Raw genomic sequence first — 21,128 nt, 5'->3', positions numbered from 1 at the left:
CCATTTCCCTATCAGCTCAAAGAAAAGTGTGGAGCTGAGAAATGGTCCCTCACCTGCACTTTGGCACCCAAGGGTTGCCTCCAGAGCAGCTGAAACCTCTGCCTGGCCTTCATCTGCTCTTCATTTCATATGAAAGATAAATGTGTGTTTGCAGAAGGAAGCCCAGAGGCTTGGGGAACATCTTCACTCCAGAGAAGCAGGGAGCGGTGGCTCCACCAGCTTCGCCTGTATTGGTCACTGGGCCCAGAGAAACTCCAGCCCACTGGGAAGCTGGTTGTGGATGCTGGTTGTTGGGTGGCCCCAGTGAGCCATGCTCAGCTAAAGATTCCACCAGGAACCCCAATTAAGAACCCGGCCCCTCTCCCTCAGCCTCCATTGAACGATGCTTAGTGGCCAGGCAGGTACCAAAGAATACATGTACTGTATTAACATGAAGACTAATGACAGACGCACTGCAGTAGTAAGCACATCCTAGATACACAGAATATTCTCTATATAGTCTGAATATGGATATAAAATAAGTTATACTCATTTAGTTTTCCATCACAGTAGGAGCATAGCATACAAAGTGACTGGTTCAGTGGCCATGAAGCAAGCCAGGGGAGAGACCACAGAAGATGTAGGGCACTGAGTATGGTGGGGATTTTCCAAGGACTCTGCAGAGTCCCTGGGGACCCTTTAGGGAACAAGACCCCAGACCTCTCAAGTTAACCTTCTAAGAATTAGCATGAGGTCCCACTTGACAAAAGAGATGGTAGCTGCATCTGAGCTGGGATGATTCAGACAACTGGGTGGGAGGCAGAGCAGGGACAGGCATGAACAGCATCCAGCAGGCCAGCCCACTCTCCTGCTGGTGCTGTTGGACGTCTGTGAGGCTGGAAATACAGGGCGCAGAGCCAGAAGGCACGGTTTCCTTCTGTGACACGACAGATGGCCAGACTGGTGGCCCACCAAATGCTGGCTGGTCCTCCTGCCTTGCCAGCCTGTCCTGGGAGGCTGCAGGGGGCCTACATGCTTGGCTTGTTCTCCATGGTTTGTCATTGAGTATCAATGCTGGGATCCTGAATACATCATAGCGCAGGGAAGCGTCTGAGGGTCTGAGGCCCTGGCTTTGAATCCTCTCTCCATCACATGTGACTTCTGTGAGTCCTAGAAGGTTGCCTAAACCCTTCTGAGACTACTCAGCCTCCTCATCTGCAAAATGGGAAAGCTAATGCATACTTACCTGGGGCATCAGGGAGGGCCACATAGAATAATGTATATAAAGTACCTAACATAGCTCCTGGCACGCAGTGGGGGCTGGGTAAATGTGAGTCAAGTGTGAGCATCTAAATGCCATAGGCCAGGTGGAAAGAACATCTAACAAAATCCATGGACTAAAACCACTTTGACAGGTTTTCAGTGGACTATAGGACACCTTCCTCACATTTTCTATGAATTTTTTTCTCTTCTCTCTCCCCCTCTGGGATTCTTTAAAATGAAATACTGGTAGAGTTCAAAACAAGATTTTGCTGAAGAAGACAGAGGCTTAGATCTTAGAAGGAAAGAACAGAGCTCCTGGGATGATGTCTCTAGAAGATGCTTCCTTTCTCACCTCTCCTCCCTGTGGCTGCCTCCTGGCCCTCAGATCTCCCAGCTCCTGAATGGATTTCTTATTATGGAGCCAAAGCAGGTAGGGGAAGCACAGAAAAAAAAAGTGAATTGTCTACTAAACGAAAAGTCTTTTCCATCTGCTCAGAGCCTGGGTGTGGAGGCACTGGGGAATCTGAAGGTGGGTGGGCCATCTGTGGGCAAGTGATTATCCTCAGGTCTCTGGGGAGTGGATGATGAGAGGGGAGGAGGGATGGAGACTTAGGCTTAGACTCTGTGGCCTGGGGGTGCTCCTGTCCTTCTACTGATCCCGAGAACTTAGAGATGTGCCCAAACAAGTATGAGCTGCAAACATGGGCATCATGGTCCTCTCTTACCTACAGTGCAATGTCAAGATCTGCGCATGTATGTGTGCGTGTGCATGTGCGTGTGCGTGTGTGTGTGTGTGTGTGTAGTCACCACTCTCATCTCCTCCTCTAACACCTGCGTATCTGAATGCCCCTCCACCCCCATCACTCAGCAACTTTCCTCTTGGACGGGGGCAAGAGGTGGGCAGGCAGCTCATTGGGCAGCTCGTGCCCCTCCAGCTTGATTTTGATGAGGTGGTTGGCCAGTGCAAACTCCTCGTCATCCAGCATGCCATCCTTGTCAATGTCAGCCAGCTTCCAGATCTTGCCCAGCACGCTGTTGGGCAGCTTGGAGCGCACCATCTCCTTCTTGGCATTAGCGCCTGTGATCTTGCCATCCACCGGTGACAGGGTGTAGAAGATCTCGTCGTACATGGGCTTGTCCCTGGCCACCACCCACTCAGCATCGTCAATACCTTCTCCAGCCCCCTCCCCATAGCCGTGCCCAAAGGGGCCGTGCAGGGTGCCCTCGAATGCTCCGCCCTTCACCATCTGGATGGGCTGCTGTGACTCCTCCTGGCGCACCAGCACCATGAGCTGAGCAATGTCGTGGGCCAGCATGTCATCCACTACCTCCAGCAGCTTGCTCTTCAGCGGCTGGAACTTGCTAAAGTCCTGGGCCTGCAGCTGGTCCTGGGAAGAAGGGGAGAGAAGATAAAGATAGGATACAGTGAAAGGGGAGAGCCTTCCATTTGTCACGTGCCTCCTATGAACACTAGAATGCTCACAACTGATCCCTTTCCACAATGAAAGACGTGTGACTTAGAGGCTCCGCTGATGGACATGACATGGTAATCAAAGGTATAAGAAGGGAGGGGAATGAAGGCCCACTGAGCTGATGATGGGATTTTTCAGGAGGGATTAGAAGAGTTGTAGGGGCTGGGAAGAAAGAGAAATTTAACAAGTATTGGCTTGATCTATTTATTTCAATCCCTTTTAATGTCATTCCAGAGAGGAAAACATTACATGTCTCTTTAAGTCAATTTTGGCTATTGAATCTTGTCTCTTGAATGCTGTACCCTCTGACACTAGGTCATATGGACCTCTACTTTATTTTTATTTTATTTATTATTGCTTTTCTTTTTTTTTTTTTTTTTTTTTTGACATGGAGCCTCACTGTTGCCCAGGCTGGAGTGCAGTGGCCTGATTTTGGTTCACTGCAACCTCCGCCTCCCAGGTTCAAGCAATTCTCCCACCTCAGCCTACCAAGTAGCTGGGGCTCCAGGCATGCACCACCACACCTGGCTAATTTTTGTATTTTTAGTAGAGATGGGGTTTCACCATGTTGGCCAGGCTGGTCTTGAACTCCCGGCCTCCCAAAGTCCTGGGATTAGAGGCGTGAGCCTCTACTTTAATAAGGGTTATGCTGTACTTGAAAATCACCACAAGGGCCTTCACTACATTACCTCGTTCACTCCCACAATGTCCTTCTGAGGTAGGAAAATTACATTCTATCCCCACATAGTGAAAAAACAAAAAAACCAGGCACAGGCTACTAAAACCAAATCATAACAGATGCCAAGGTCATCCCCAAAGTATGGTTCTTAATCAGGATGCTTGCTGGAGTGCCCTGAAGAGAGTTTTCAAAATACAGTCATGCGCTGCATTACGATATTTCATTCAATGAGGGATCACACATACAATGAGGGTCCCAGAAGACAGTAATGGAGCTGGGAAATTCCTATTGTCTAGTGATATTGTACGTAACACATTATGTGTCTGTGGTGATGCTGGTGTACATGAACCTATTGTGCTGCCAGTGGTATAAAATTCTAGCACACACATTTACATAGAGTCCGTAATACTGGATAATGATAATGACTGTCACTGTTTATGTCAATATTTACTATACTGTACTTTTCATTGTTTAGAGTGTATTCCTTCTACTTATTTACAAAGAAAGTTAACAGTAAAACGACCTCAGACAGGTTCTTCAGGAGGAATTCCAGAAGAAGGCATTGTTATTATAGGAGATGAGAGCTACATGTGTGTTACTGCTTCTCAAGACCTTCCAGTGCGACACGATACGGAGGTGAAGAGAGTGAAACTGACGATCCTGACCCTGTGTAGGCCTAGGCTACTGTGGGTGTTTGCATCTTAGTTTTTGGTACACAAAAAATTAAAAAGTAAAAAATAATGCTTTTTTAACAGAAAAAAACTTAGAGAATAAGAAAATATTTGTATATAGATATACAATGTATGTTTTAAGTCAAGTGTTACTACGAATCAAAAGTTTCTAAAGTAGAATCGTTAATTTATTATTGAAGAGAGAAAATGTTTCTAAAAATAAATTTAGTGTAGATTAAGTGTATAGTGTTTCTCTCTCTTTTTAAAATTCTTTTTGAGATGGAGTCTCACTCTGTCGCCCAGGCTGGAGTGCAGTGGCACAACCTCAGCTCACTGCAACCTCTGCCACCCGGGTGCAAGTGATTCTCCTGCCTCAGCCACCCAAGTAACCGGGACTATAGGCACATGCCACCATGCCTGACTAATTTTTTGTATTTTTAGTAGAGGTGAGTGTGACATGGTAAAAGCCCAATAAAACTGCATACCTCAACCATACCTCGGCTTTCTGTTGAAACTGCTCTCTGTAACCCTAATGTGACAGGCAAGCAGTCCAAACCCACACCATCTTGGCCCCTGCGACTTGTAATAAGTAACTAAGGTCTGTAATTTCCACCCTATCCAGACAATGTGCAAACTAATGCTTGTCTTGACTTCTGCGAACCACTTAAGTAACAATCAGAATGTCCAAAGCCCCTCACCCTCATCTCTGCCCAGGAGGTAATTTACAGAATGTCCAAAGTCCACTGGCCCTTAGAATGTCTGAAGCCCCTCACCCCTCACCCTCACCCCCGAGGTGGTTTACGGGCATAAAAGGTCTTAACGCTCTCCTTTCGGGGCCACGGGTTGGAGAGACGCAAGTCCTCCGTGGCGGCCTGCAATAAAGACCCTGCAATTTAGCATACCTTTGTCTTGGTGTTGACTTTCTATGCTCGCTCCAGTATAACAGCGAGGTTTCACTGTGTTAGACCGGACGGTCTCTATCTCCTGACCTCGTGATCTGCCCGCCTTGGCCTCCCAAAGTGCTGGGATTACTTTGGTATGAGGTGTGAGCCACAGTGCCCGTCCAGTATAGTGTTTCTAAAATCTTCAGCAGTGTACAGTGATATCCTAGGCCTTCACACTCACTCACCCTCACTCACTGGCTCACCCAGAGCAACTTCCAGTCCTGCAAGCTCCATTCATGGTAAGTGCCCTCTACGGGTATACCACTGTTTATCTTTTATACTGTATTCTTACTGTATCTTTTCTTTCTTTTTTTTTGAGACGGAGTTTCGCTCTTGTTACCTAGGCTGGAGTGCAATGGTGTTATCTCGGCTCACCGCAACCTCCGCCTCCTGGGTTCAGGCAATTCTCCTGCCTCAGCCTCCTGAGTAGCTGGGATTACAGGCACGCACCACCATGCCCAGCTAATTTTTTTGTATTTTTAGTAGAGACGGGGTTTCACCATATTGACCAGGATGGTCTCGATCTCTTGACCTCGTGATCCACCCGCCTCGGCCTCCCAAAGTGCTGGGATTACAAGCGTGAGCCACTGCACCCGGCCTTACTGTATCTTTTCTATGCTTAGATATACAAATACATTGAATTACAACTGCATATAGCATTCAGGACAGTCACATGCTAGGTTTGTGGCCTAGAAGCAATAGGTCATCATACCATATGGCCCAGGTGTGTGGTAGGCTCTACTCTCCAGGTGTATACACATTCTACGGTGTTCACACAGAAATGACAAAATCACCTCACAATGCACTGCTGAGGACCCATCCCTGTCATGAACAAGGCATGACTGCCCTTGAGGGTTTGACACAGTAGGCAGATTTTGGAAGAGCTCCCTTTGCCTTCACATGGCTACCCACACCACACCATAAAAGAAATATGTTCCACTTTTCAGGTCTCTGCAATTTTGAAAGGTTCAGAGTCTAGAACAGCAACTTCTCCATGGCCTCTAGACAGTGACAAGGTGAGAGCTTTCTGTTCCTGCCCTGGCTTTGGCCACAGAACTCTCCAGAGGCTGAGAAGAGGCCAGTATGCAGGGTGAAGCACAGCTAGTTTGCTGCAGAAAATGCAGAGAACACCCATAGCTTTCTAGGGCAGGTGTTCGCCTGAGTACCTCTCACCTCCCTCCTAGGGTGGGGCTGAGCCACAGAGGCCTGAGGGTTGAGGGCCTCCTGGAGAAGGAGCAGACAGGGCCCTATTTCCCATTCCTCAGGGCATCTTGTCCCAAGGTCCTCCCACTTCTCATTCCTCCTGTCTCTCCCAGCCTGCTCACATCTAGGTGTGTTTGGTGGGCTCCCATGCAGGGGTCCCAGTATCTCCCAGGGGGCATGATGGGCGGGTGCTCCCATCACCCTACACGGACACCTACACAGGACAGCTATTTACATTGTGGATTCAGCATACTGAACCGCAGAACAGAAAATCAAACTGGCAAGCAAATGAGGTGAGAATCTTTATATTTTGAAAGGATTCCTCACATTAAAAAAGGGGTCTTAGGGTACCTTTCAAATGTTATCTTCCCAAATGTTTGCTTACAGATCATTATATTCTTAACAAAAGGAGAAGTGAAGAGCTGAAGTGCTCCAAGTCAAGGACCAGGAAATCCTCCAAACAGAAGCAATGCTCGTTAGTGAATGGCCTGAGGTAGGTTGTTATATGAATGAAGGGATACATGAACAAATGCATACTTGGAATATGTATTTTTTTCTTTTTCCTATTCCGGACTATAGTGATATCATGAAAACCCTAGATTTAAATCGAGAAACTGATTCTCAAGCTAAAGATCGACACAAGAGCAACAGCATCTATTAAGTCCTTCTATGGCTGCTATTTCTTTATTTTTCTAATTCCCTAGTTCTTTTGTTTTTTAGTTTTTGAGATGGAGTCTTGTTCTGTCACCCAGGCTGAAGTGCAGTGGCACAATCTCGTGTATATACATTCTATGGTGTATATACATTATATACTCTGATTCTGTAATTCTAGAATAATAAGAAGTTGATAAGATAACATTTCAAAGGGACCCTAAGACCCCTTTTTTTAACTTATCAACTAAAAACTAAAATCATAAGAAGCATCTACAGAGGGTAGCTTTGTGCTAGCGCTCACTCCAACCTCTGCCTCCTGGGCTCAAGTGATTCTTGTGCCTCAGCCTCCGGAGTAGCTGGGACTACAGGTACTTGCCACCATGCCCAGTTAACTTTTTTGCATTTTTAGTAGAAGTTTTGCCATGTTGACCAGGCTGGTCTTGAACTCCTGACCTCAGGAGTGCTGGGATTACAGGCGTGAGCCACTGTGCCCGGCCTCTGATTCCGTAATTCTAGAATAATAAGAAGTTGATAAGATAACATTTCAAAGGGACCCTAAGACCCCTTTTTTTAACTTATCAACTAAAAACTAAAATCATAAGAAGCACCTACAGAGGGTAGCTTTGTGCTAGCGCCCAACTCCCCCTGCCCACCCAGTGATGGCTACTGTGTATTAAGGGTGCAGTTTGTGTTTGGCTTTATGCTAAGGGCTTTGGAAATATTATCTCACTGGTGCTCACAACACCTGCATATGAGGTGATTTTGTAGCTTCAGTTTACAGATGAGGAGATGGAGGCTCAGAGAGGAACCAGTCGATGTGGTATAGTGGTTTCCTGTTTGGACCTTGGGCACAGCTCCTGGCTTTTCTTCTTGTGGCCTATGCGAATGCTACACTCAGAAAACACTGAGAGCTCAGTTTCTTCTATAAAACGGCAGATGACAAATGCCTCCCTCTGAGGAATGCTTTGGGGAAAACCACAAGAAACCAGGTGTGATGGTCACTGACCCAGGATAGGCACCTGCAATATGACCCAAAGATGAGCTCCTGTGTGCACTTCTGCCTCCCCGAAGCTCGTTTCTCAAATTGCTCATAAGGTGGACCTCGGATGTAAACTCAGGCACTTTAAGAGCCTGGAGAACCTTGGTTAGGTGGCCCATCTCATTGCACCAGAGATGGTGGGATGTCAAGCCAGTGGTGGCCGTGACTAGAGAAGGTCATCAACTGGAGGTGTCAGACCCCCGACATCATCTAACACACCTGCACCCATTGGGGTGGTGGGCTCCGTGTCTCTCCCCTGTTGGGCCAGTGACTGCCCAACAGAGAGCAGATCCAGGGCCACCACCTTGCCTGATGATTCTGGGCTGGGTTCTCCCCAGGGGCTCCAAGGGTGGCCTCCTCCATACTCAGGCGGCTCAGCCAGCTCTCAGACATTGTACCTGGTTTTAAAACCCCCAACCCTCACTACCTGCATCCTCTTCAGGTTGGGGAAGTCTCCAGGTGAGATCTGGTGCTCCCGCTCGATGCGACCATAGATCTCAGCCAGGTTGTTCACCAGCTCTTTCTTCTTGTTGTCCTTCCCGAACACCGAGGGCATCTCCTTCTTCAGAGAGCTGATGATGTAGGCGTGGACCTGACAAACAGGGCCAGAGAGAAGCCTTCACATCAAGACCCTGGACGATCCCTTCCTTCTAGGATGGCTCTCACCCCATTGCTAACCCTACATCCCTCCCGCCTCCCCCTGCTCCTACTTCTGAAATTCTTTCCACCTCTACTAACCTCATGCCTCCACATTGCTTGGAGGGCTGGGCTGTTTTTCTGTTATGGACAAGGTGAGGTTGTGGGGAGCTATGGAAAAGGCAGGATAGGTAGATAGGTAGTCGTATTACTGCTGCTGCTGCTAAAGACAATACCAACAGCTGACATTTGCTGAGCATCTCTGAAGCTGCCAGGCACTGTGATGTTGGCTTTGAGACTCTCTATTTCACTTTGTCCTCCAACAACCCCTTCATTTTATAGATGCAGACAGAGGCATAGAGAGACTACCAGCCTTGCCAAGGCTGGGAATCCCACAGACAGTAAACAGTGGAGTCTGATCCAATCTGGCCCTCTGATCCCAGAGCCTGGAACCACAGCCCTCACACTATCCTGCCCCTTGGTGCCACACACATGACGAGGTGGCTGCAGGACATTCTCCAGCCCAGCTATTGGAGGTAACAACCCTCACCTCCTGCAGCTGACCCCCAAATTCTTGGCCCCTGCCCAAGCTGCCCACCTTCCAGGGGGCTGCCTCACCTTGGCCAGCCTGGCTCTCTTGATGAGGTCATTGAGCTTGCGCAGGGCAGCATTTCGGGGCAGACTCTGGATGTCCCTGAACAGGTCCTGTTCCTCAGCCTCAAAGAGCTTCCGGTTGTCAGGGATGAGGAGGGGGTGGGACCAGAAGGAACCAATGTAGACCCGGATCACCTCCGGGGTGTTTACGATCTTCCCCAAGGACCACATGAGGGCCCCGTACACCCGCATCAGCTGCTGCGTCTCGATTTGGTCAGCTTTGTTCAGCACCACCCGCATCTTGTCCTCGTGGTTCTTGAGGGCTTTGATGACTTCTGAGAACTCATCAGAGATGTCCAGTTTGTGGGCATCGAAGAGCAGAATGATGCGGTCAACCCGCTCCGCAAACCACTCAAGGACAGCTGCAAAGTCATACCCTGCCGGCAGAGGGACAGTCAGGGGCTGGAGCCTTTGGGGTATAGGGCAGGAGTTTGGAGAAGCAGTCAGGTGCAGTAGAAATAACACAGTCTTGGGAGTCAGATCTGAATTTAAATCCTGGCTCCTCCACATTTTAACTGTTTGGATTTGAGCAAATTACTCAATGTCTCTTAGTATTTTTTCATCTAAAAATACTATTAAATACTAAAATAATAGGAATACCTAATTGATAGAATTATGAAGATTAAATACTCCTAAAATCCAGCACTTAGTAGACGCTCAGTAAATGTTAGTTCCTTTTTTTTTTTGAGATGGAGTGTTGCTCTGTTGCCCAGGCTGGAGTGCATTGGCGCCATCTCTGCTAGCGGCAACCTCTGCCTCCCTGGTTCAAGCAATTTTCTTGCCTCAGCCTCCAGGGTAACTGGGATTACAGGAATATGCACCACGCCCAGCTAATTTTTGTATTTTTAGTAGAGACAGGGTTTCACCATGGTAGCCAGGCTGTTTTGAACTCCTGACCTCAGGTGATCCACCCACCTTCGCCTCCCAAAGTGCTGGGATTACAGGAATGAGCCACCGCCCCCGGCTAGCCACGGCACCTGGCCTAGTTACTCTTATTAACATCACTGTATCCATAAGACACGACACTATCCAGCTCTCCTATCCGTGCTTACTGTATTTAGCAGCCTGCTGCAAAAGAAAGTCTAGACACCTAACCTGATACAAAAACTCAGAAATTCTTTGTAAGGTCTGAAAACAATGAAACAGTAAAAGGTAGATACTGATGATGGTTCAGACCATGCCCATCAGTGGTCTGGAAGAAATCTGCAATTCTTGTTATAAAAACATAAACTTGTTCTCACGCAGGCTCTTTCCTTTGTATTCAGCTGCAGCACAGAATTCCCAACTCTTGAAACCACAAGGGGTTTCTTCCTTAGGATGTGACTGGGACTCTGGTCACCCATAGCTTGGTCATCTAGCACTAAGCTGCTTTAGGTCAGGCTGGTTCCAGGAGCCCCACAGAAGTTGTTATACTGAATCCCAAGTAGCTGTGGATCCAGGATGGGCTGAAGTGGGAGGGTAGACCAACAGTCTATACATTCACTGACACCCAGAGCCCCAGTAGGTCTTAACTCTGTGTCTCAGGCTCCTCTGACATAAAATAGGAAGATAAGAGCTAAGATATGTCGAGTGACTTGTGGAAGGGCCCAGAGCCCATGAGCAGCAGCAGTGGCATGAGGATGGAGGTGGCAGGCTTTCCCATACTGAGTATAAGCAGGGTTCTCAGCCTCCCCTGCTGCCACTGCCCCATGGCATAACTCTGGCACTGAGGTAGGAGCCCTTTCTCAGGTTCTAATGTGATCAACCACCCTGGCTCCCCGTAGCACAAGGGTTCCAAGGGGACACTTACTGGGGACCCAAAGCTCATGGCCACCATTGAATGGGAAACCAAATCATTAGGGAAAAGCCTGCCCTGCCTCACAGAGGGAGACTAGAGACCAGTCAAGATCATCAGGCAACTGTCTTGTGAGTGAATCAGACTTAAGAAGCTCAGATTATCTGTAATGGGGGTCCTAACTTAGCCTGCATCAGAATCCCCCACAGGGCTTGTTAAAACCTGGATGGTTGGACTCTATCCACAAAGTTTCTGTTTCAGTAGGTCTGGCGCAGAGCATTTCTAACAAGCTCCCAGGAGATTCTGAGGCTGCTGGTCAAGGACCACACTTTGAATACCACTGGTCCATAAAAAGAACAATAGCTAACACTTCCATAGCGTTCAAAAGGTGTGCAGCACTGACCTAAGTACTTTATAATCATTAATTCCTTTAATCCTCACCATGACCCTATGCAGCGTCATTACACTAATATCAGCCCCACTTCTCTGAGGAGTAACCAGAGATACAAACAGATAAAGTAACTTGTCTAAAGTCCCGCAGCTGGTAAGCAATGGGCTGGGACTCAAGTCCAGGAAGGTGGCCCTGGAGTCAGTGCAATGGACCACTGCACGGAGCGGGCTTTCAAAGGCTGTCACTTCAGACTAAGCTGGAGGCATCAATGAGGAGGAGCCAAGGGAGCTAAGTTTAAGAAGCCTTTCCCCCACCCTGTGGCATCTAGTAAACACCTAATGGCATACATATTTAGGACATGTGGAGGCACTGTCACAGGGGCTAGGAGGATGGGATCAGCACGGACGGGAAAACTTGCTTTGCTGCCCTAAATCTTCCTGGAGGACTCCTTTAATGTTTGTCCAGTGGCTGTAAGAGAATTCCAACCAACAAAGGATGGTAAAACCTTCCTTTGCTTACCCAGATACTGGTACTATCCATTTTAAACTCCTCTGTATTTGGTAAATGAAGTGCTTCAAAGTATTTCCATTCCCTGGTGATTTTCTCCAAGAACTATCAGCTGCTCCATTAATATACATCTCAACTAACACACGAGTCTTCTCCCCCTGCTCCTGAGGGGTAGACACATGAGGCTATGAGGAGCTTAGCAATCAATGGCCCAACTCCCTGATTTATAGAAAGGGAAACTGAGGCTCAGGAAAGGGCAGAGCTGGCCCAGTGTCTCCAGGTACCACCCTGAGGACAGTCCCTGCTTGGTGCGTCATTGAGGACCTGGTGTGAACTAGATTTTGCTTTCTCGTTCGAAGACAGGTACTTTGTCTGGGCTCAGGGGCAAGGCCCAGGAAACTGCTTCAGAGGCTGCTCTGCCCAGGAGGCAGGGGCATCATCACCCCTGCCTGGGAGATGTTCACGCAAACTCTGTGAGGTTAAGTGACTCAGCAAAGACCACCCATGGGACACGACCCCTAGCTCTCCAACTCCAAGTTCAGTGCTTTCTGCAGATGGGAAGCGGTTCATGTCATGACCTCATTTCACCCTCACATCACCCTCTGAGATAGGCAGCACAAGGAGTATCATTCTCACCTCCAGGGGAGGAAACTGAGGTTCAAAGAGGAGAGGGCCAAACAGCTGGCAAGTGGTGAGGCCAGATGACCCAGCTGTCAGCCATCCTGCCGTTCTGCACCTGGCTGCTCCCTGCCTCCCTCGTTCCCTGGCACGCAGGCCCAGCCAGTCCTCACTGGAGCCTGGGAGGCCTAAACAGTCCCACTCCAGGTAAAGCCTGCAGCCCACACTCCTCCCCTCCTTCCCTCCTTCCCTCCATCCCTCCATCCCTCCTCCTCTCCCCAGGGATGGCTCCAGCCAATTTTTATCTTTCCTTTGGCACAGCCCATGGCAAGGCTGCTGTCACCTCCCAAAGGCAGTCCCTCAGAGCTGTGGGTGGGGAGGGGCCGGAGGGCTAAGAAAATCAGGGCAGCCTGAGCCCCCTGCCCCAACCCCCACCTCTGCAAACAGCTCACATCAGTAGGGCAGCAGGGCCCTCCACAACTCCCTGCCAGGCCTCTGGCCTTCTGCTGCTCCTTATTCCCCAATCTGGATTTTAGCTGTGGCGGTGCTGCAGGAGGGGCTGCTGGGAGGACCAAGACTGAGCTGCAGCTCTCTCTCAACTGTCCAGCAAATCTCAGCCCCGTGCATTGGCTCAATGACTCAGAACAGGCTAAGGCAGACAGGGCGGCCAGCACTGAGCCCTATGCTGACAAGGTAATGGAGGTTTATAGAGGGTGAGAGAAAGGCCCAAGGCCATGCAATGCTGGGGGTCAGAGCCAAGACCTGAACTCCAAACTCAACTCTTGCATTGTAGCCACGCCTCTATCACGCTGGGGAACACAAAGGCACCAGAGAAGCTGCAGAGAAGAGAAGAGGCTCTGTCCTTGCAACACTGTTGCAATCCCTGAGGATGCCAGTGACATAAGAGGAGGCTGTGTCTGCAAAGGTTGAGGGTCAGCAATATGTCAGTGCTGCCAGAACAGGATAGACCCCTGGCCATCCCTGTCCCTGACCCCGGTGGTCTTGAGGCATCATGCATGCTCCTTTTCTGCCGCTCAGCTCACTGAAATCCTCACTGCACTGGGAGCTGGGCAGGGCAGGGGCAGCACCTCGTCCTTCTGGGCTTCCCCTGCACCCAGCACAGTGCGTGGCACACAGCAGTTGCACTGTCAGTATTTGTTGAATGGAACATGGGATCCTTGTTACACATTTTGCATCTGGGAGACAGTTAATGAGTAATCTCTGGGCCTCAGTTTTATGGTCGAGGAACCAGTGACTCAGTCATACGCTTATTGCGAGCATCAAACCAAATCAGAGGATGCAGGTGAAACCACTGAGCTGTGATCTTGGCTGTTCTGATTGCTCTGCTGTTTTTTTTTTAAAAAGTACTCCTTCTAAGCGCTAGTTCTATGAGATGGGACATGCTCGGAAGGGGTCACCAGAGGAGCACCGGCCTGGGGGAGCCCACCTCTCATTTCTGCTTAGCCGCTAATGGAATGTGTGTCCTCGGGTATGCAGCCTCCCCTCTCTAGTCCTCACTGTCTTTCCTCATCAAACCAGGGGATTGGGCTGACAACCTCTGAGCTTCCTTTCTCTGTTGACAATTCTCTGCATCTGAAACCAGAGGCATGAAGGTCGGGAGTACAGGGGGATGGATGGAGATTAGGCCAAAGAACCTTTGCAGGCCCAGCAAGAGAACGAGGCTGCAGGCTGCTGTCTTACAGGCCTCAGAGATGCCTGTGTGAAGTCCATCTCTGCCTCAGGACAGGCCAAGGGCTTCGGGAACTGTTTCTATGATTTTATAAGCAGAGGCCTCCTCCTCGCTCCAGCAAGCTGCTATTAAATTACAGACATAGTAATGCCAGTAGCTTCCAGCCAGGTGCGGTTAGGAAGACCATGACCATCAAGCAATGACTCCATGGTTCCTCTGAAGCTCAGCCTTCCTGCTCCTGGCTAACCCTGAGTCTGTGACACCTGTAGGACCGATATTTCATTCTTTACTTGGCTTGGACTTTGGTGTAGATCTAGGAATGGGGGTATCTCAAAGATATAGACGGGACCCAGTAAGAAAAAGGGTATAGGATTCACTTTTCATTTATTCGGCAAATCTGAACCTCGATTTTCTCAGCTGCAAAATGGGGATAACAAATGACTGAATGAGGAGTCTGTGGTAGAGCTGTGGCAACAGATCTGATGGCAAAGACTCTGCCTCGGCAGCTGCAGTGAGCGGCATCACAGTGGCAGGCCCCTTTTCCCTCTCTGGTTCCAGCAGTGGCTCTGAGACCCACAGCAGTAGTTCTTGAGCACTCACGGCAGCCCAAGGGTTCCTGAAATATGGACTAGTGAGTGGGGGGAGATTCAAGCCCCAGGAGACAGAGCAGAAAAGCTGCCTTTCCTGGACATCATGGCACAAGTCTGCTGGCTCTAAGAGGACTGGTCAGCCAGCCCTGGGCCTGAAGATGGGGCAGCCTGCAGGGATCTGTGGTCCTCTACAACCCCAGGCTCCAGAGGACTGGAAAGAAAGCACTTAAACATAATGCCACGCAGAAGGAAATCAATCAGACAAACGCAGTGAGCACAGCCTCCTTCATCACCCAGCGGCTTCCTTGTGTCTGAAATGCAGGGCCTGGGTCCTGAAGGGCAGCACACTTCTTTGCATTTCCAGCCGCCTCATTCACTCTTCATAATTCTCCATATTCCAGGAGGTAAGTAGGGCATCCACATCTTACATGACAGGGAATGGGGACACAAAGAGATTAGGGGGCTTGCCCAAGCTCACACAGCCAGCGGGGGGCCAACTGAGGCCTGGAACCCAGCTCCTTGACTTGCAGCCCATGTTCTCTTTCTATAACAGCTCACAGCCACGTGAGCCTGAAGCTTGGAGGCTAAGCCCTCAAACCAGGCACTTACTTGCGGTGGGTACATGCAAAAGCCCATCCCTCCCTCACAAAAGTCTCTGTCAAGATTTAAAGACATTTGAGAAAAGAGGAATAACAAGGCATCAATGTCCAAAATGTGGGAAGAGTTTGGCTGACAATGGGAAACAAATGCCACATTAGATGCAAGAAGTAATGGCAAAGAGCGGCCCGAGCAGATGGTTGGCAAGGCCTTTTGAAGGGTGTCAGGACTCAGCTGCTCTGCCCAGGCATGGGAGTGCCCACACAGGCGTGCATGTCCCAGCACATAGTCTGGGAAAACCCAGAGGCCCCTAAGTGCAGGCTCTGCTCCAGAGAGAGTCCCCCGAATGGGCTAGGAATATGGCCGCAAAGATCAGCCCAGAACTGCCAAGGTCTGAGCCCTAAAGCCCCCTAGAAGAAGCTTGGAGATGGGAGGTTTGCATTCATTCCTACCCGCTGTGCTCTTCCTGGGCAGGTGATGATAGCATGCTGAGAAGCCACGGGACTGGGAATAGGGAGACCAGAGTTCTCACTCCAGATGTGAGACCTGGGCAGGTTTTCAACCTGCTCTGGCCCTGCTGAGCTCACCTGTACAGTAAGAGGCCTGTGGGGAGGAGCTTTCAGCTGTGCAGTCTGTGGTGTCAGCACAAAGCCCTGCCCTGCTTTCCTAAGGTTGTGCCTGTGGGAATATCTAGCTGGGAAGCAGCCAGGAAATGTGGTTCCTAAACTCAGGACACTCAGCCTTCTGGAGCCCTCCCACTTCTGCCGCATCCTCGCTTCTTCCCAGTAATGAGCCTGGCCAGGGCACATCCTGCCACTTCCAGGAACTACCTCCCTGCCTGCCTCCCCTACCCACCCCAACACATCTGCATCCAGAGACACATGCTGCCCCAGGACCTCCCAGAATCAGCTTCCCCAGTACCCCATCCTTCCCACCAGACACATCACTCCCACCGGGCTCAGTAGAGAGGTCATACCCTGAGCAAGGAGGACACTTTGCTGCCCTCTAGCCTGGGGCCCCAGTGCTCCTTCCTGCGAAGCCTGAGATCTTGGAGCCCTTGGAAGCAGCTCACTTTGCAGAACAGGCAGTCTAATGTGGCCCATCCGGGCCTTTGTGCTGACTTGATAACATTACCCCTTTTTTTTCTGGTGAGACACAGCCTTGCACCAGGTATGAGGCTCAGTGAGTGGATAATCCCCTGGCGGGATTATCCCAGGGAGCAAGGGTGTCCAGTCCTGCCCTGGGCTGGCTGGAGGAAGGTGAGAAGCACCCAGTCTGCTCTGTGGCCAAACCCAGAGCTCTTGGAGCCCCAGGCAAGAAGCATGACAAAGCAAGTTTGGTTCTAAGCACACACTTGTGTAGGGGAGGAGGGAGGGCTGCGGGGAAGAGGGGAGTTGTGTATATGTGCGGGATACGTGTGGGGAGTGTGTGTGCATACGTGGGTGTGGGTGTGTGCGTAAAAGGAGGTATGGGTGGGGGAGGGTCTATGTGTGTCAGTTTAAACTGCAACTATGTGTTCTAAGGCCAATTGTGAGAAGGAAAGGCACCCCGGAAACTCTCCTTGTTTGGGGTCCCACAGATAACTGAGGGTGTCTGATGCCCTCCGCCCAACTTTCCTGGTCTCCTCAGGGTGCTGATGTCAGCACTGCCCCAGGCACCAGCAGCCCAGCTCCTAGCTCTTGACTTTAATGCAGGCTGCTTTTGCCAGCAGCTGCATTTACAGTCTGGACTCAAAAAAGCAGAAAACAAACTGGCTTGCAAAGCCACTCCTGGGGCCATCACTTCTCCCAGAGGTAGGGGGACCTGGGGATTAGTCAATGTGGGGTGGGAGGGGTTAGGAAGTGCAGGCAAGAACACCGAGGACTTAATTTGCATAAGGCATTCACTGAGGTCCAACAGACAAAGGCAGGAGAGAGGTAGATAAATAGGAAAAGAATGAAATAGGATAGAAACTGAAGAAGGCAGGAGTCCCTGGGAACCAGTCCACCACATAGAGCTGCACAGGTTGTGCACTGCACAACTACAGGGGAAACCAATCACACAGATTATTCTGGGATTGTATAATGGGTGGTGCCAACTGACAGATAAGGAGGGAGGAAGGTTGCTCATGGCGATTCAGACCCAGGGCTATGGACTGTGTTTTCATATGGTCTATGGACCTCACAAGAAGGCTGTGTGATGCATATCATTACCCCTTGCTACACATGGGGACACTGAAAATGTGACCTATTGAGACACACAGAGGTTCTAAAGCCCAGAGCTCTGAACTCCTAGTACAGCGTCCTTGGAAACCTCAGAGGCTGGAGTCCTCTCTGGACCCACTGGTCAGGCTGCCGTGGTCCTGCGGGTACACATGTGCATGCCCCCCAGGGACTTCATTCACCCTGGGAAGAGGTGGCTTTCCCCAGCCTTACTGAAGGAATCCTGAGCTGTCTGAGTAAAACAGCAAATCCCCTTTAGGCCTAAATGCAGGGCGAACCCCAGATGAACCGCTTAAGGGTGGGAATGGGTGGATTAGGAGAAGGGGGGTGCTCAGGGAAACAAACCAAAGCAAGACAGAGAAATCACCCACGCTGCCCTCCACAGGGCGCTGAGCAGGGAGCCTAGTGCACAGCACATGTGGGCTGGAAGGAAGGAGGGTCGACATCCCTGTTTCCCAGGCCATGGATTCCTGCTCCTTCTCACCTCCACAATACAGCAGAGAGAGGGAGCCAGGGAACAAAGTCCCCCGACATCCCCTTCCCAGGGAACGCTGTGATGTCCCAGAACTCACAGGCCACCAATTACAGGAATTGCTAACACAGTTTCTCAAGTCCCTCCTGACTCAGCTGCTTCATTTCCCCTCTTCGTCCCAGTCTCACCTCCTAAGCAAAGCAAGAGGTGGTGAGGAGAGAGGGCAGGGCTTTCCTGCTCAGGATGTTTAGCATCCTCCTCCCTCCCACCTGCTACAGGATGAGGACTCCAGGCTGTGCTTTCCCTGGAGGGCTGACGGGGGTTAACCTGGCCCTTGAGCAAGCTGCTGGCCTGGAGGGCCTCTCTTCCCTCTCCACTCCTGGCCAGGACAGGCTTGGCAGCTCACACACAGCCATAGTGTAGCCCCAAAGAGCCAAGCCTGGCCCTGCACCACACACCTGGCCTCATCAGAAGAGAGCTACTCTCTGCAGCTCACAGGGGCCCTGAATAGAAGCTCAGGTCTGGCACTAGTGGCCTGTACCTGGGCCCAGGGCCTGGACCACTTGGGCCTCATCAATACACAGCTGTGGGAGCACTTGCCTATCACACCATGAGGCTGTGACTTCTCCTCTGAGTGGTCTAGTCTGAGCAGTGCTGGCCTGGGCAGGCCACGCTCTTGCAGAAAGAGCAGAGGTTTCTGGGTCCCACTGTGGTGGCACAGACATGGGCAGGATGGAACTGTGTCCCAGCTGGAGCCACAGAGCACAGAGGGTGAAGGCACATGCAGATGGTCACCTACCTAGGTCCATTCAGACAAGAGTTCTAGCTGCTTCCCAGAGATCCCCAGCAGTTTCAAGCCCTCCCTTAACCACTGGCTGACTTCCAAGTGCTGATGTCGCTCCAGCCCCAGCAACTAGTTCTAATATTGGGGTGGGTATGGCATCATCTGATTTTCTTGCCAGAGATACAACACATGGCACAGAAAGGGTAGGGGGCTATGCAGGACACTCAGCAAACTGTGGCAGGACAGGCTGGGGGTGGGGGCCCAGAGCAGTTGCTTTTAGCTTCTGACAGCATCTGCCTAGCACTTTAGAACTAGAAAAAAGAAAACAATGATGAAAATGATGATGATCCATAATACCTCATGGTTACTAGGTGCTTGCTATGTGCCAGCCAGAAAAGGCTTTTTATCTAAAGCATTTCTTTTAATCTTCAAACAACTCTAGAAGATGGATAGTACTATTTCCCACCCCACCCCCTACCATTTTTCAGATAAAGTTACTGAAATTTAGAAACCTGCCAAGGGTCACTGTGCTAGGAAGTAGGAAAGGCAGGCTTAGAACCCTGCCAGCCTGACTCCAGAGTTCCATCTTCTAACCACCACACCAGGCAACCTCATTTAATGAGCAATTACCCCATATTTTTCTGGAGTGAACAGTTTTCGAAGTGCTTTCACTACCTGGTTCCCTCCTCTTAGGACCCAGAGCACTGCTTCTATTGAGCTGAATTTCTCTGTATGCATTTGGCTGTCCCGCAGAGCTGCAAGCTCCCCAGGAACTTAAGAGGCAAGCCAGGGTCAGGGCCATGGAAGGTGCCTTTTGTAGCGTGAATAAACCCAGTGAGGTGAGGCTGATATTGACGTCTTCATTTTACAGATGGGAAAACTGAGGCCAACTGTCTCCTGAGCTATGGTGGACCTGAATTCCTCTCCCGACCCCTGCTGACCCCTGCCTAGGACTGCCCCAGGTAAAATGATCCCACGCAGCACAGGAGAAGTGCTGGCTGGCCAAGGAACAGCATGGCCTTGGGTGCTTCTCTTCTGGTATATAACAGAGTGAACATGCCAGAACCATTGAAGCCCACAGCCGACACCTCTCAGGCAGGTTGCTTACCCCGGCTGATCCTCTGCTTCTCCCCAGAGAGGATCCCTGGTGTGTCGATGACGCTGATGCTCTCCAGCACAGGGTTCGGTAGCTGGGCACACACAAACCTGCATGGGCAGAGGAAACCTGGGTGAGTACCCACCTTTCATGACCCACCCCCATGATTCCAACCACCTGTCTCTCTCAGGTGAGCTGCAGGTGCATGTGGAAGGGTTCAGTTCGCCAGGGGCTTGCTCAGTGCAGGGCATGGCTAACAGCTGACCCAGGGCAGAACCCCAGTCCTCCTGCCTCTCCCCACATCCAGTGTTAGAGAACCCTGCACCTGGGTGTGTTTGGTAAAATGTTGTGTGACCAGCAGGGCTACTCCGTAGTGACATCCCATCTTCACGTGTGACCAAAGCCTGGGTCTAATTCTTATGGCCCCATCTTCAGTTTGTCCTTGACCAGCTACCTCCCTGCCTTGAGTAACTCCACTTAGCTTGGCCCTCTCTAAGAACCTCAGCTTCTTTAGAGAGTCAGTGAGAGACCCTCTACCTCCTCTTCCTATGAACCTCTAGGGACAAGTGAGGCAGGAGGGATTTTGAGGGTCTGTCCCAAAGCATCACTGTACAGAGTCAGGGTCAGGGCATCCTCCTTCTGATCTGATCCTCGTGGGCAGAGTGGCTGTGCTTCTCTGTAAATGGGTTATCATGCAACAGTAACTGAAACCCTGCTCTGTGCAAGATAATAGGCTGGGTGCCATGGCCAGAGGGTCACAAGCCTGCCTGGCTTAAAATGCAGACTCCCAGGAGCCAGGCCAGAATCCCAGCCCCAGAAGTGAGTCTCACTCAGGATCTATGCTTTGAGGAACTCCCTATGATCGTGAGGCAGCTCCTACTGTCGGGGACACTAAGATGCCCAAACCTTGATCCCTGTCTCCAAGGGGCACAGCCTGGTGCAGGAGAGGCCTACACATGGACAACCAGAATACACAGTGCAATGGGACCCTGAGAGAAGTCAGATGAAATGTTTGGAAGATTCAAGGCAGAGAGATGGCTTCCTGGAGGAAGAAGCACTGGAGCTGGCCTTGAAGAAGGGGAACCAACCAGGAACATGTATTTGGGAATCTAAAGACCAAACATCTCTATTAGGATAGCAGTCAAGTGTAATTCAAGAGAAGCAAGGGAAGGGGAGCAGACAGAGGGTGTGAAACAGGACCACTCAGCAGCACA

The 21,128-nt window shown here is 50.4% G+C and overlaps 1 protein-coding gene across 1 annotated transcript in view; it reads right to left on the bottom strand.

The window, feature by feature from the left end:
• Nucleotides 1-404: 404 nt before the first annotated feature.
• EHD3 (EH domain containing 3) overlaps nt 405-21,128 on the bottom strand; it is a 36,876-nt gene continuing 16,152 nt past the window's right edge. The window contains exons 3-6 of the mRNA XM_035272889.3: nt 19,927-20,024; nt 9,159-9,571; nt 8,332-8,496; nt 405-2,630 (exon numbers count right to left, since the gene is read on the bottom strand). Coding sequence (XP_035128780.1) covers nt 2,103-2,630; nt 8,332-8,496; nt 9,159-9,571; nt 19,927-20,024 — 1,204 coding nt within the window. The 3' untranslated portion in view covers nt 405-2,102. The remainder of the gene's footprint in view (nt 2,631-8,331; nt 8,497-9,158; nt 9,572-19,926; nt 20,025-21,128) is intronic.

Source organism: Callithrix jacchus, chromosome 14 (genome assembly GCF_049354715.1).
Source record: "Callithrix jacchus isolate 240 chromosome 14, calJac240_pri, whole genome shotgun sequence".
Classification (NCBI taxonomy): Eukaryota; Metazoa; Chordata; class Mammalia; order Primates; family Cebidae; genus Callithrix; species Callithrix jacchus.
This window is presented reverse-complemented; position numbering and strand designations above follow the sequence as displayed.